Source organism: Podarcis pityusensis (genome assembly GCF_964106645.2).
Source record: "Podarcis pityusensis genome assembly, chromosome: 14".
NCBI classification, from domain to species: domain Eukaryota; kingdom Metazoa; phylum Chordata; class Lepidosauria; order Squamata; family Lacertidae; genus Podarcis; species Podarcis pityusensis.
The window spans coordinates 1,979,890-1,994,139 of record NC_138039.1 but is presented as its reverse complement, the minus strand read 5'-3'; the positions used below and the strand labels follow the sequence as shown (position 1 = coordinate 1,994,139).

General features: G+C 47.8%; 1 protein-coding gene across 3 annotated transcripts in view; it reads left to right on the top strand.

Moving 5' to 3' along the window:
- The window catches only part of LOC308462905 (trinucleotide repeat-containing gene 18 protein-like), a 124,435-nt gene continuing 110,185 nt past the window's right edge, over window positions 1-14,250 (top strand). For all 3 annotated transcript variants that reach the window (XM_080980895.1, XM_080980894.1, XM_080980893.1), the window contains exon 1: window positions 1-220. In XM_080980895.1, coding sequence (XP_080837021.1) covers window positions 16-220 — 205 coding nt within the window. In that variant the 5' untranslated portion in view covers window positions 1-15. The remainder of the gene's footprint in view (window positions 221-14,250) is intronic.

Here is a 14,250-nt window from a genome sequence, read left to right as displayed (position 1 = left end):
CGGCGGGAGCGCAGCATGGATGGGCGAGACCTCGGCGGGCCCCCGCGCGCCGTCCACCTCCCGCCGCCGCCGCTCCTCTCGGGCCTGGCCATGGACGGGCACCACCGCGCCGCCGCCGCCGCCGCCGCCCGGCTCGCCCCCTTGGCGGCCGGACTGCCGCCTGCGCCCCTCGGCACCGCCAAGTACCTCGCCGCCGGACTCAACCTCCATTCCCACGCGGGTAAGTCGACACGCAGACGTGGACAGGGGGTGGGGGGTGGGAAAGAGGAAGGTTTATTTGGGGGAGAGGAAAACGGGGGGTGGAAGGAAGGCCGGTGCAGGGGGGGGGGGTCCGGCTTTGCTCCTTCCTCTGCAAATTTACCTTCAAAATGCCCCCCCACACTTTAGGGGGTCCCAAGCTTGGAAAATTGGGTTGGTTTCCTTCCCTATCAGCCTCCAAAAATATACTGTATAATCCCGCTTTCCGAAAAATAGTCAATCCCTTAGTAGGCTGGCTTCTCTCCCCCACTCCCAAGAGATTGCATTTAAATAGCAGTAAAAATAGCTGGATAAATACTCTGCAGTCTGTTTGCCTCCCCACCCAAGAACATACTGAGTCCCCTGCCAAACAGATCTGCCCTTTCCCCATATGACTGAAGGCCCCATAAGACAGAAAACCTGGGCATGCCGTAGAGCACCCTCCCCACAAAAATGAATTCAACAAAATAAAACCTCGGGATCCCTTGGGAGCAGCCCTCTGCCCAATAATTCGAGATGGGGCTTTATAGAAGTGCCTGGCAGCCTTAAGTCCACATCAAACCCCCCCCCCCCTTTTAATAAAGATGACACATTAATTCTGCTTCCTAAAAACAGACAAATCTCTCTTTGGTAGGGCGGCTTTCTTACCACCCCTACCCCCAAAAGCGATTCTACTTAAATAGTCTGTATGGCTTTGGGAATACTCTGTAGTCTGTTGTGCCCCCTCCCTGCAAAACAGACCACCCCTTTCTCTACATGGCTGTAGGTCCCGTGAGCCAGAAAACATGGGGGTCCCATAGGAACAGCCCTCTAACCGCTAATAAAATAAATGCAATAGAATGAAGCTTGGGAACTGATAGGAACCCGCCCTATAATGCCAGACAGGCTGCTTTGGATAAGGGCACAGCCCCCCCCCCATCCCTGTCTTTTAAGGCTATGCCCTACATTGGCTTGGGGTGTCCTTGTCCCTTCCAGCCAGCCTGTTCTCCCAGAGGAGTCGGCCCATCAGGATTTCTTGAAATCACCCCCACCCAAGCATACACAAAGCATCGCACACATTTTCAAGAGCAGCCAAGAAGCATAAATCTTGGCCGGCCTGGCAGAAGCCGGCATTCCAGACCTGTGGAATTCTAGACCCGCAGGATCCCACCCTTTTCTGGCAGCGGGAAACAGGCCTTCCTTGGCTGTGCAGCTGAACTTGAACTCTTGAACAAAATGCCTGTATTTTAAATAAATACGGGCAAGGAAAGCTTTCCCTTTACAATCTGGGGAGCGATTGTACCACACCGGTGTCTCTTTCCCGCACTGAGATATTTGTGCAAACTGGGCTGTGTTGGGAGAATGGGTGCCTCTGATGGTCGACTCTAGCGGTGGCGGCTGTTGCCTTAAATAAGTCTGGAAGTTGTTCTCTTATTGCCAGTTTTATTCTTGCTGCTGATGACTGCCGGACTCTTTCTGCAGTGTGGATTCTGTGACTTTGCATAGCACTGAATGTTCCAATTGCTATGGGTTTGTTTGTTTTTTGCCCTCTGCCCAACATGAAGCATAAAGTGGGTTTGAGGGGGAGAAGTTTTCTCCCTTCCTTCTCAGGGGAGGGGCAGATTTAAGATTTTGCCCGTTTAGCAAAGCCATTTGGCAGCCCCTCCAAAGTTTCACGGATACTTTGGGTTTGCAGGCATTGCTGACAGATGGCTGGGGACATATTTTTTAAAAATCTCTTCTCTCCCCTTCCCAAACTTTTCTTCTTTTCACCTTGCAAGATTTGAATGACATCTGTTGTGGATCAAATGTTTTGCATCTCAGTTGCAAAATAATATGTTGTTACTAGAGATTCGGATTTATTTATTTTTTGTTGTCATAGCTTATAATTTAAATGCATGGAGAATAATATAAGAAACCTTTTCAAATCTTGTGGTTTGAATTTGTAGAATAATATGGAAGAATGTTGTGAGGGAGGGACACTGGCCCCTCTCCCCCTCCCTGTTTCTGGGCACCTTTTAAAATATCCAAAGATTCCTTTGTCTTGCTAAAGTCTGTTTATCTTACTGGGCCTGCCGTCTTCAAATATATACATTGCACAGAACTTAGCTGGCTGTGTTTGGTTAGTTACCAGTGTTTGCCTGTGTTGATTTTAACTTTTTTTAAAAAAAGAGAAAGTGTTGAAAAGAATTGCTGCCAGGATTGAAAAAGAAAAGAATTATTTACCATGTGCCCAAAGCAAACCCAGGTTTCTCTTAAATGCACTAATGGATGGTAAAAACCTGTGCTTATTTATTAATTTCTTGGCTCTCAGGTAGAATAAACTTGCATAGTAGGATCCATCTTTTTTTTTCTTTTCTTTTCTGAAAAAATGCCCCCATCTCCTGCAATCTTCTCTTGGAATTCTTTTGTGTGCGAGAAATGGATTGTTCTGCAATGAAGTTAAAGTGCCATCTTTGGGTGCGAGGGGAAGTGTGTGCATGCAATTTGAAACAGATGAAAAGTTCTAGTGTTTACAGAAATTCCTTGTTCCTGGACTTCTTTCCAGCCCTCTGGAGGTGAAGGAGGGAGGGCACAGTGGGCTATGTCTGTGCATGTGTGTGATACGAAATCCAGGAGAGCATTAATCCATGCCCAGAACCTTTTAAAAAGTGCCTCTGCAGGCATGTGCTCATTTTAACTTGGGATGGATTTTTGCGGTTGGGTATCTGTGCAAGAGCCAAGCGGTAGCTGGTCTTCTGAAAAAATATTTTAAAACCCATAGACAGAAAACTGCTGTGTGGAGAGGAATCTAAGCCTCCCCAAACCCCTTTAAAACAACAGCACTCATTCCCAACTTGATGGGGTTTTTTCCTTGCAGTTTTTCCCAAGTGCTTTAGGCGTTTTCCCTTCCCTGTTAAGGTCTAAGACTTTGAAGCTGCCTGGTGTTTCTTCCCCCCTTCCTTTCCTCTTCTTCCCAAATTAGATTCCCACCCCCTTTTGTTTTTAAATACTTGGATCAGACAATCCACCCAGAGCATGGGCTAGGTTTAAAAACAGCTGGCAGCCTTCTGCAGATGTGCGGCATTCCGTTGCAAAACTGTGGAGGGAAATGGTGCTGCCTTCAGTGACGAGGACCTCAAATTCTGCCATCTCTCTGGCTCTTTTAAAACATGTGCTGAGGCTTGCTGGAAGCCAGCAAAAGGCAAATGTGTGTGTATGTATGTGTGCATGTACACACACACACACACACACACACACACACACAGTTGTACTACAATGCACTGCTGTGTGTTTGCCTTCTCTCCCCCCCTTCACAGAAAAGAGAGAGAAGAAAGCGCTAGGCGTGCATAGGTGACTTGGAGTTTACCAGGAGGAGGGGTTGGTAGGGTGACAAGTTTTGCAATAATGAAACCTCACCCACATGGAATGAATGACTTTGAAATTTTGCAAACCTGATTGCCAACATCTGCAAAGAAGGAAGTCTGGTCGAGTTGAGAGGGAAGATTTATTGGCTTTCTGAATAGGTGGCACCGCCAATTTTCCAGGTGCTAAAACAAGGGGTGTAGAATGAAGAGCAATAAAACTAAGCACATGAGCAAACACCCTTTTATTTAACACCTCCCCCCCCCCCCACTCCTAGGGCAATCTCTAATCTTTGAAAAAGTGAACTCATTGTCCAGACAAACTCAAGCTGAGAATAACACTCAGGGTTGTTGCTTTCACATGGAAGGGTTTTTTTTAGCATTTAATTCTTTCTTGAGGCCTCATAGCTGCTGGAGAGGTTCTTAGAATCTGTTGAAGAAAACCGCTGACATTCACTGTGTATGGGTCTGTATATCCTATGTTGAGGTTGTTTTCTGATAGGATATGGAACCATTTTAGCCTACTTTCGGTTTAGTCTGATCTCTGCCTGCCTACTTTTTCGGTTATGATCTGACAGTTCTAAACCAGAGTTGTGAAGAACCACTTTTCTGATCGCCACTGGTGAACAGGTGTGAGCTTCCAGGCAAGCAGCTGGGAAGTTTTTACAAAAGTTTGTGTGTGTATTTTATATATATTTATAAAATCTACAAACATATATTTGAGTGTATACACACAGATTTGGTAGCAGTTGTCTAAGCACCCCCCCCAAGCTATGATTTTGAAGACACACATGATACAGTAAGTTTGCTGAACTGAAACAAAACCAGATACCTGGATGGAAAATGGTGTGTCTGCTACCTGGAGTTCAAAAGTAGAAAGCTGTGGGCCAGTAACTTTTGCTCGCTTACCTGCAAAGTTGTTCTCAGTTCTTGCACACCTGGAGCTCAGCTGCAGGAGAAGGACTGTGGGGTATTTAAAGGATTTATAAACCCAGTTGTCTTGTAAGGTTATACCTGGTGTCTCTGCTGTGGGTGCCCCCACCTTCAGAGGGCAGGCAGGTAGCTAGCAAGCAAGCAAGCAAGCAAGCAAGCAAGCAAGCAAGCAGAGAAGGGCCTTTTCTGTGGTGGTGCCCCAGTTTGGGAATTTCATCCCTGGAGATGTTCACCTTTACACTATTCACGTTACTGCACAACGGGTGCCAGAGCCAAACCATTTTATTCGCTTTTAACGTAGGGGGGAAAAAACCACAAAGTCCTTGCTGCTTTTGATGGTGTCTTGTGGTTGCAAGTTTTTTTTGCTGCGACTGAAATTCTGGTGGTGTTTATCCGATGTTTTTAATTGCGTTCTTGGAAGCTGCTGCCTTCGAAACTAATAAATTTTGAAAAGAGAGGGTGGAAACAGAACAAATTTTTTAAAAAAACCAAACTCTCTGGCTTTGGGGCAGGCCCCAAAAGGCTTACCTCTGGAAATGGATCTGATACGATTCATGCCCTTTTATCCCTTTCTTTGTAAGAATAGGCACATTTCTTTTGCGTCGTGAGTAGGGGAGATTCCCCAGGTGGAAAGGCCAAAATGGAGCAACCTTGCGATGGGTGGGGTGGCTGAGGCTGGGTGGTTTGTGCATTCCTGGGGTGGCTGAGGGGTGCAGAGTGTCTCCTCTGCGCTCTCCTGAGAGATTTCCTGCGGGATCTGTGTCCATGAAGGCCCACCCACATTACAGTTTGGGCCTGCATTGCACCAGTAGAGTAGCCAAGGGTAGCAGTTCACCCTTTTGATGGAGGAAACAAAATGTGACCATGGAAGGGGGTTGGACTAGATGACCCTTGGAGAGCCCTTTCAATTCTACAATTCTATGCTTCTGCAACAAATCGAATAGGGTGCAGCGCCTGCTGTCCCAGTGGCCAGACAGATGCCCCACTGAGAAACCCACAAGCAGGATTCTTTTTTAAAATTAATTTTATTCATTTTTCATTCATTACATACATCTCAAATTCTTAACGTTTACTATATATTCCTCACTCCCTCCCCCCCAAGACTTCCCCCAACTTGCGTTTCTGGTTTGTTTCTATTTTCACCCACTTTGCTATCTCTTAATAGAAAAGGTTATTAATAACATAACTTCAAACCTAAAAATAAAATTGAATACATCATCTTATTTACATCATCTTATTTCACTATCTTCCAAACATTTTCTGATGCTAATAATGTGGATGTTTATTTAAATCCTGCCATCAAGTCTATTGCCTTTCTTTGTTTCTGCAAATATAATAGGAATGGTTCCCAATTTTTTTTGAAGTCTCTGTTGTCTTTTTCTCTTAGTCTTTCTGTCTTTTTGCCAGTTCTGCATCGTTCATCAACTTCTCTTGCCATTGTGCTTTAGTTGGTATTTCTCCAGTCTTCCAATTGGAAATTGGAAGACTGGAGAAAGCCACAAGCAGGATTCAAGCACCCAGAACCCTTTCCCCTCCAGTGGCTTTTAGCAGCTGCAATTCAGAAGCATCGCTGCCTCGGACAATATAACAGCCATTGATGGTCTTCTCCCCCAGAGGACCTTCCTCTCTCTCTCTCTCAGTCCAGAACAGCTAAGCTTCTTCAGCAGCCCTTGGGGAGGAACGGTTGAGGGAGCCGGAGCCTGGAAAAGAGGAGGCTGAGAGGGAGATGTGCCATCTTCAAATATCTCCAGGGCTGGCACAAGGAAGATGGAGCAAGCTTCTTTTCTCCTGCTCTGTAGGGCAGGACTCGAACACATGGCTTCAAGTTAGGAGATTGCAGCGCAGCATCAGATTCCGACAGTAGGAGCTGCTTGACAGTGGAATGGACTCCCTTGGGAGGCGGTGAACTCTTCCTTCCTTGGAGGCTTTAAAGCAGAGTTTGGCTAGCCATCTGCCTTGGATGCTTTAGTTGAGATTCCTGCTTTGTGGCGGGGCTGGACTAGATGATGCTCTGGGGTCCCTTCCAACGAGACTTTTCCTAGGCACCCTGCTGAAAGTCCAGCTGACATGGTTGGTGTGGATACATCCAGTGTGGGATGTGGATTAAATGTGCGTCTGTTACTCTTAAGGAGAAGTTGCCATCGTCCTGGCTTCTGTTGCTGGGCCTCTCTGGAGCATGACAGCCTCTTGGGCCAATGATGCTCACAGCATCAGGGCGGATAAAAGCAAGTACTTTTTCACACGACATGTACTTAAACTGTGGAACTCCTTCCTGGATGACTTTAAAGGAGGATTAGACAAATTCCTGGAGGAGGAGAGGGTGATTGATGGCTCCTAGCATCTGAACCTCAGTTGCAGGAGAGGAGAGTTGCTCTTCTGCTTGAATCCTGCTTGCTATTTTCCCACTGATGCATCTGGTTGGCCATTGCAGGAACATGATCCTGCACTAGATGGGCTATCTATTCTTCTGTCCTTATGCTCTTACTAGTGGAGAAAGCAGTAGTCCCCTGCCCCGAGCAGCTTGCAATATAAATTGCAACAGAGGAAGGGTTTGGGAGCTCAGCCTCTTTTGGGAGAGCTGGATCAGCCCGCTGAATAAATTTTGGAGATCCCAGCTACACTCTCTGAATTGGCTGCCTTCCTCCTCCTCTGAAGCCACATATTTAGATGTGCACCTGTTTGATTTCCACCCGCCCTGTCTTACTCCCAAATAGCTCCTAGTACCATACATCATTTCCAAATCGCCAAAACCTGCTGATGCAGGCAAATTCATTGGATTCCATTCCAAGCGAAGATAACCGGCATCTGGGGGCCTCTCCAGATGTTTTGGAGCACAACTGCTGTCTGGCCCAGCCTAGCCTTGGTTCCCACCCCAAACATCTGCCTAGCCTCAGGTTGCAGCTGGAGGGGTTGTTTGAGTTTTAAGTGTGGCAGCAATCTGCACCTGAGGCACAAGGGAACAGGTGGAGGAATAGAAATACAGTGGTACCTTGGGTTACATACGCTTCAGGTTACATACGCTTCAGGTTACAGACTCCACTAACCCTGAAATATTACCTCGGGTTGAGAACTTTGCTTCAGGATGAGAACAGAAATCATGCTCTGGCGGCACAGCAGCAGCAGGAGGCCCCATTAGCTAAAGTGGTGCTTCAGGTTAAGAACAGACCTCTGGAATGAATTAAGTACTTAACCCAAGGTACCACTGTATACAATATAATACGATAGTCTTTATTGTCATTGTCCCATACAGAACAACAAAATTGGAAAAAAAAATCTACATAAGACATTCAAAACCAACAAGCCTGTTATCCCAGCTATCCCAACCTGCTTAGCCCCTAAAAACTCTGATACCCCATTTTTAAAATACAATATACTCCCATAGAGACTACTTACACTGCATTTAAAACCAAAATCGCATTTGGATAGAAACTGTTTCTCAGGCGGCTAGTCCTAGTCTTTATAACCCTGTACCTTCTTCCAGAAGGCAGAAGCTGAAAGAGATCATTTCCGGGGTGTGCACTATCCTGTGCACTATACCCTTTTAGTGCAGAGGTTTTCAACATTCCTGAGTCCACGGCTCCCTTGGCCAACCACATTCTTTCTGCGGCACCCCTGGGGGGCTCAGGGGCCCAGTTATGTCACCCTTTGCTTGCAGAGCAGGCAGCCTCTCACCCTTTTTCGAACACACTCCCTTGTGGAGGGTTCCCTCAGCCTCCTCTCCTCTCCCATCTCCTTGGGAGCCCTCCGGGCAGCACCCCCCCCCCCGGTCTCTGAGCTGCCCCAAAGAGAGGTGCCTCTTCACACTGCCCCTCAGGGACTTGGGACTTGTCTGTCCATTCCCAGCAAGAGCTGGTGGACTGGCTGGCTGGGCTCCCTCGCCCACTGGCTTGCTTGCTTGCTTCTGGCAACCAGCACCCCCTGACCAGCCCCAGAGGCACCATTCACTTGGGGAGCTTGGAGCCAGGGCTGCTGCAACGAACAGCTGTGCAAGCCTTTGGGAGGCAGAGACTCAAGAGGGCATCAGAGGAGGGAGGGAAGGAAAGAGGGACAGAGGCCAGTGTTGCCCATGGCACCCCTGACCAGCATTCAAGGCACCCCAGGGTGCCACAGCACACTGGTTGAAAACTACAGCTTTAGCGGTTATAGACAGCCAGCACCATGTGCAGATTTTGTTCAAGGACGTAGTAAAAACATGTACGGTATTGATTTCTTCCTTCCTGCTTGGCTGGCTGGCAATTCCCCACCCCCTCTCCCTGCTTCCTATCCCAAGCAAGGGTTGATTCAAATGTACAGAATGCCTGCTCTTTTTTAAAAAAGAAGACAACCAAGCTTCAAGTCCTCATCGTGCAGGAAAAATAGTCAGCTGCCATTTCCGAAGGGGGCACAGCTTTACCCTTCGGACATTCTTTTTCTCTCATCAGCTGTTGCATGTTGAATGTGCAGTGGGGTACACTCTGGAGATCTTTGGCTAAACCTTTGGGTGTTGTCCTTAGCAAAGCGCTTTCAGCCACTCTTAAAAGCACCTTCCTTGCTCTCTTTTTAAAAAATCGCCATTAGCAATTTAAACTTGCGTTGTAGCTGGTGGGGAAGGGATTTCTCACTCTGCTGGCTTTGACACTTTTCCATTTGAGATGACTGCAGCTGCTTTCTATTCCTAAATCGGCTCCCCACCCCACAGTCACACTTCCCCTGCCCTGGCAAAAAAAATTAAATAACAGCCCCCCTTTTAGTTTTTGCATTAAAGTTATGGGAAGTGGAAAATCATGGGGAGAAATGGAGTCTCTCTCTCTCTCTCTCTCTCTGTTTTTAGCAGCCCCATCCAAATGCAACCTCCAGCTGGAGAAAAGGACTGTCGTGTGTTGGTCTCCCAGTCCTAATAAATGTCTCCTTTTAAAAATAGCAGAGTGCTGCTGCAGCTTTCCTGGTTATTTTAAACCCTGCCTTTGGAAGAGATTTGCCAGGCAAGCCTTGTCTCTAGGTAGAGTCCTCTGGTTCGCTCCCCTCCGGTGAACAGGGTGTGTTTGTGTGTGTTTCCAGGGGGTGGGGTGGGGGTTGGGAGCGGAAGATGGCCTTGCTGGCAGGAGACTCCCCACCAGCTGCCTCGCATTTCCCCAAATTTATTTTTAATGCTAACTTTCCCAAGAACAGCAGCCTGTAAAGAGACTGGGTTGGGGAACAGGCTGGCCTTTGTGCTGCCGGGGCTGCAAATAATGTCAGGGGGGGGGAGAGCAGAGGCGACGTTTACCTTCTCTGGCTGGGACCTGGCAGAAGGACGTTGCAGTTTGCAACAGCGTCTTACTCTGTTGAGTAGACTTATTGCCTGCTTTGGCCACAGCGACACATGCCGTCGTTCCCCCTGCTTGGATTTCAGCAGCATGCCCTTTGAAAAGTTGCTTGGAAATGTCCACATGTCGAAAGAGCCAGACTGTGGACAAGGGACGGTCACAGGGAGCAGGCAGCTCCCTCGACGCAACAGATTCAGGGCAGATAAAAGATAGTCCTTGAACCTGGCTTGCGACCAGATGGGCAGCCAGTGCGTATTTTTTTTTTAACAATGGTGTGACACGTTGTCTGCCTGATGCTCCCATCAGCAGCCCGGCGGCCGCATTCTCCACCAAATGGAGATTCTGAACCAGGCCCAAGGGCAGCCCCAGAAAGAACACATTGCAGCAGTCCAGCCTCCAGGTTCCTATCATGTGCACTGCGGTGGGCAGTCTGTCCCTGTCTGGGAATGGCCATAGCTGGCAAACCAGACTGATGAAAGGCACTCCTAGCCATAGAGGAGCCTTGGGCAACCTTCATTTCAAGAGGGGGGGGGGGCTGTGTGTGTGTGTGTGTGTGTGTGTGTGTGTACAGCCACTTCCAAGTTAGGGAAGAGTATTTCCGTACAGTCCTACCTCATGTTATGTTCTTTCAGGTTACGTCTTGCGGCGACCCGGAAGTACCGGGAAGGGTTACTTCTGGGTTTCGCCGCTCGTGCATGCGCAGAAGCGCTAAATCGTGCCTCGCGCATGCGCACAAACACCAAATTGCGCCACACACCTGTGCAGATACGGCGCTTCAGGTTGCGCTCTTTTCATGTTGTGAACGGGCCTCCGGAATGGATTCCGTTCGCAACCAGAGGTACCACTGTATTTGTTACGCATGTAGGTGTTTGAAAACAGTCACAGTTGTTGATGTTTCTAAACAGAGGCTTTTCTATCTCAGAGTGAGCGATTGCCACCCAGCAAGACATTTTGCCTCAAATGATGGGCATGTTCTCTTAAGCCTGCCTCTCCTCTCAGCAACAGTTTAGGGAGCAGAGGGGTTTGTGTGTTGTGGATCTGAAGTTGACTTAGGTAATGGTAAAGGACCCCTGGATGGTTAAGTCCAGTCAAAGGCGACTATGGGGTGCGGCGCTCATCTCACTTTTGGGATGAGGGAGCCGCGTTTGTCCGCAAACAGCTTTCCGGGTCATGTGGCCAGCAGGCCTAAACTGCTTCTGGCGCACCGAGGACTGTGACAAGTGCCAGAGCGTACAGAAACACCGTTTACCTTTCCGCCGCAGCGATACCTATTTATCTACTTGCACCGGTGTGCTTTTGAACTGCTAGGTTGGCAGGAGCTGGGACCGAGCAACGGGAGCTCACCCCGTCGCTGCAATTCGAACCGCCGACCTTCTGATTGGCAAGCCCAAGAGGCTCAGTGGTTTAGACCACTGAAGTTGAGTATAGGGCTGCCAACTCCTTAAACTGACCCCGGCCTTCTCCCTTGAGCGACAGCTAACAAGTGGAAGGGGGGGAGTGTGTTGCAGCACTTGAACTCCGGTCCTGCTGGCTTATGGACCTCCCTTGGGGCACCTAGACCAGAAGGCCGGGCTAGACAGGCCTTTGGTCTGATCCGGCAGACGGCAAGAGCAGGCTAGCCCAGTAAGTTGGCAGTTCCAGTTGAGCATGCTGATCTTGAAATAGCTCCGGCAAGGGAGTTGCTGGCAGGAAGACCTGGTGGGGCAGCTATAATGAGATTGTTGTTACAGTCGCTCAGTCCAGGCTTTAGCAACATGTTTCTTTTCCGTCGCTGTTATTGTTCTGATATTATTGCTTTAGTAGGTTTTGTTGCATTGTAAGTCACACGGAAACTTTGAAAATACGAAGCGATAAAAAGTCTTGCAAGTCCAATGGCCCGAGCACGTAACACCAATCCTGCCCTCGCCACGCTGGCTCCCAGTTAGTTTCCCGGTTCAAAGTGATGGTTTGTCCTATAAAGTTTATGCAACACCTCAAAGACCGCCTCTCCCCATAGCAACCGACCCAGACCCCGAGATCACCATCCCAGGCCCCTCAGAGGTTCAGCAGAGCCATTCTGGCAAGTAGTAGTAGTAATAATAATAATAATAATAATAATAATTTATTATTTATACCCCGCCCATCTGGCTGAGTCTCTCCAGCCACTCTGGGCGGCTCCCAATCAAATGTTAAAAACAACACAGCATTAGATATTAAAAACTTCCCTAAACAGGGCTGCCTTAAGATGTCTTTTAAAGATAGGATAACTGCTTATTTCCTTCACATCTGAAGGGAGGGTGTTCCACAGGGTGGGCGCCACCACCGAGAAGGCCCTCTGTCTGGTTCCCTGTAACCTCACTTCTCGCAATGAGGGAACCGCCAGAAGGCCCTCGGCGCTGGATCTCAGTGTCCGGGCTGGACGAAAGGGGTGGAGTAGCCCTCAATAGCCCTCTCCTCTTCCTTGCATTTGTCCAATCCTCTTTTAAAGCCATCCAAGTTGGCCAGCCCTTGCTCCTGTGGCAGGGAGTTCCACAGTTAAACTCTGTGCTGCGTGAAGAAGGATTTCCTTTTGTCGGTCCTGTATCCTCTCAACGTTCAGCTTCAAAGGATGCCCAGCAGTTCTAGTCCTATGAGAGAGGGGTAATTTCCCCCCCTCTATCCACTTTCTCCAAGCCGTCCATAATTTCATAAATGTTTATCATGTCTCCCCTTCTCTTATCTAACACGTCCCGACTCCTGAGCGCTGCAACCTTTATTCATAGGGGAGCTGCAAAGTGTTTGGACCAGTGTTAGAAACTCAAATGCAAAAACTAATCACCAAATGGCACCTTAAACCGAGGTTATGGTGGCCACGATGGATGTCTAGGTGCCTTTAAAAAAAAAAAAAAAAAGTGGGATTATTACTATTTTATTCATTTCAATTCTATGTCACTTTATATTTTAAAGAAAATATCTCAAAGCAGTTCACAACATGTTAAAACAGCACATAAAACAATCCAGAATAAAACAAAAGGAAGCTTTAAGGGAAATATTTTGGATCCTTCTCTAAATGAGTTTTTGCTTTCCCTTTATTTATCTGCCTATTTAATTTATACAGCTGCCCCATAGCAGAAGGACTCTAGGATAGGGTTGTAGTATTTCAAAGTTATACATCCAGATTTTCCAATTTCCGCCCAGACACTGCTGCCGACTGGAGTATTCCAGATATGTCCGGAGAATCCGGCAAACCTACTCTAGGAAGGCAGAGTGGTGTAGTGGTTAGAGCAGGCACCCCCCCCAAACTCGGCCCTCCAGATGTTTTGGGACTACAACTCCCATCACCCCTAGCTAACAGGAGCAGTGGTCAGGGATGATGGGAACTGTAGTCCCAAAACAGCTGGAGAGCCGAGTTTTGGGATGTCTGGGTTAGAGGGTTAAATGAGGACCAATGAGATCTGGGTTCAAATCTCCACTCCATCACTGGGTGACCTTGGAGTCACCCTCCTAGCCTACCTCACAGGGGCATTGAAGGGATTAACGGGATTTTCTTGGAGGGATTTTCTTGGAGAAAAACGTGGGCTTTAAATGCAATAAGAACCCCTGACCGCAGTGGAATAACCCCTGATCCAGACTTACCTGTCTGTTTTTAATCTGTTTCAATGTGATACCTATAGGACTGCCTCTCCTGGTATGCCCCGTGGAGGACCTTAAGGTCCACAAATGACAACATTTTGGAGGTCCCAGGTCGCAAGGTGGTTAGGTTGGTCTCAACTAGGGCCAGGGCCTTTTCAGTACTGGCCCCGACTTGGTGGAATGCTCTGTCACAAGAGACCAGGGCCCTGCGGGACTTGACATCTTTCCACAGGGCCTGCAAGATGGAGCTGTTCCGCCTGGCCTTTGGCTTGGACTCAGTCTGACCCTTGTGTTTCCCTCCCTTTATGGTTGTGATCTATGGGCTACTTTTAAAATGAGGCCGCGTTTTAAATTGCATTTTCACCTGTATTTTAAACTAGTCCCCCCCATTATGTTTTTACTGTAATTTTACTGGTGTTAGCCACCCTGAGCCCCAGCTCTGGCCAGAGAAGGTGGGGTATAAATAAAATTTATTATTATTATTCTTATTCTTATTCTTATTATCCAGATATAACCAAGGAGTGGATTTTTCCCTCTCACTCCCATAAAGAAAAAGGGGTTTGTGTCTTGTGCTGTGGATGAGGAAGATCAGTATTTTTCTCTGGGTTCTGTTGTATAGTGATACAGTTCTGGTAGATCATCAATATATGTATGTTGAAAGACGCAAAGCAAAGTTCCGATCAATGTTGATTGTTGCTTCTTGTAGAAATAAGGGGAAATGATAAGATTTCTTTCCGTGTGCTTAGATTTACATACAGTGAGCAGGTATGGAGAAACTGGGGGAGCACTTGGCAGTGTGGAAACCCCTTTCCAGCCATAACTGCAGAACCAGGCTTCCAAAGAGCACTGGCGTGTTTCATGCGCAACCTTCCAAAGATCAA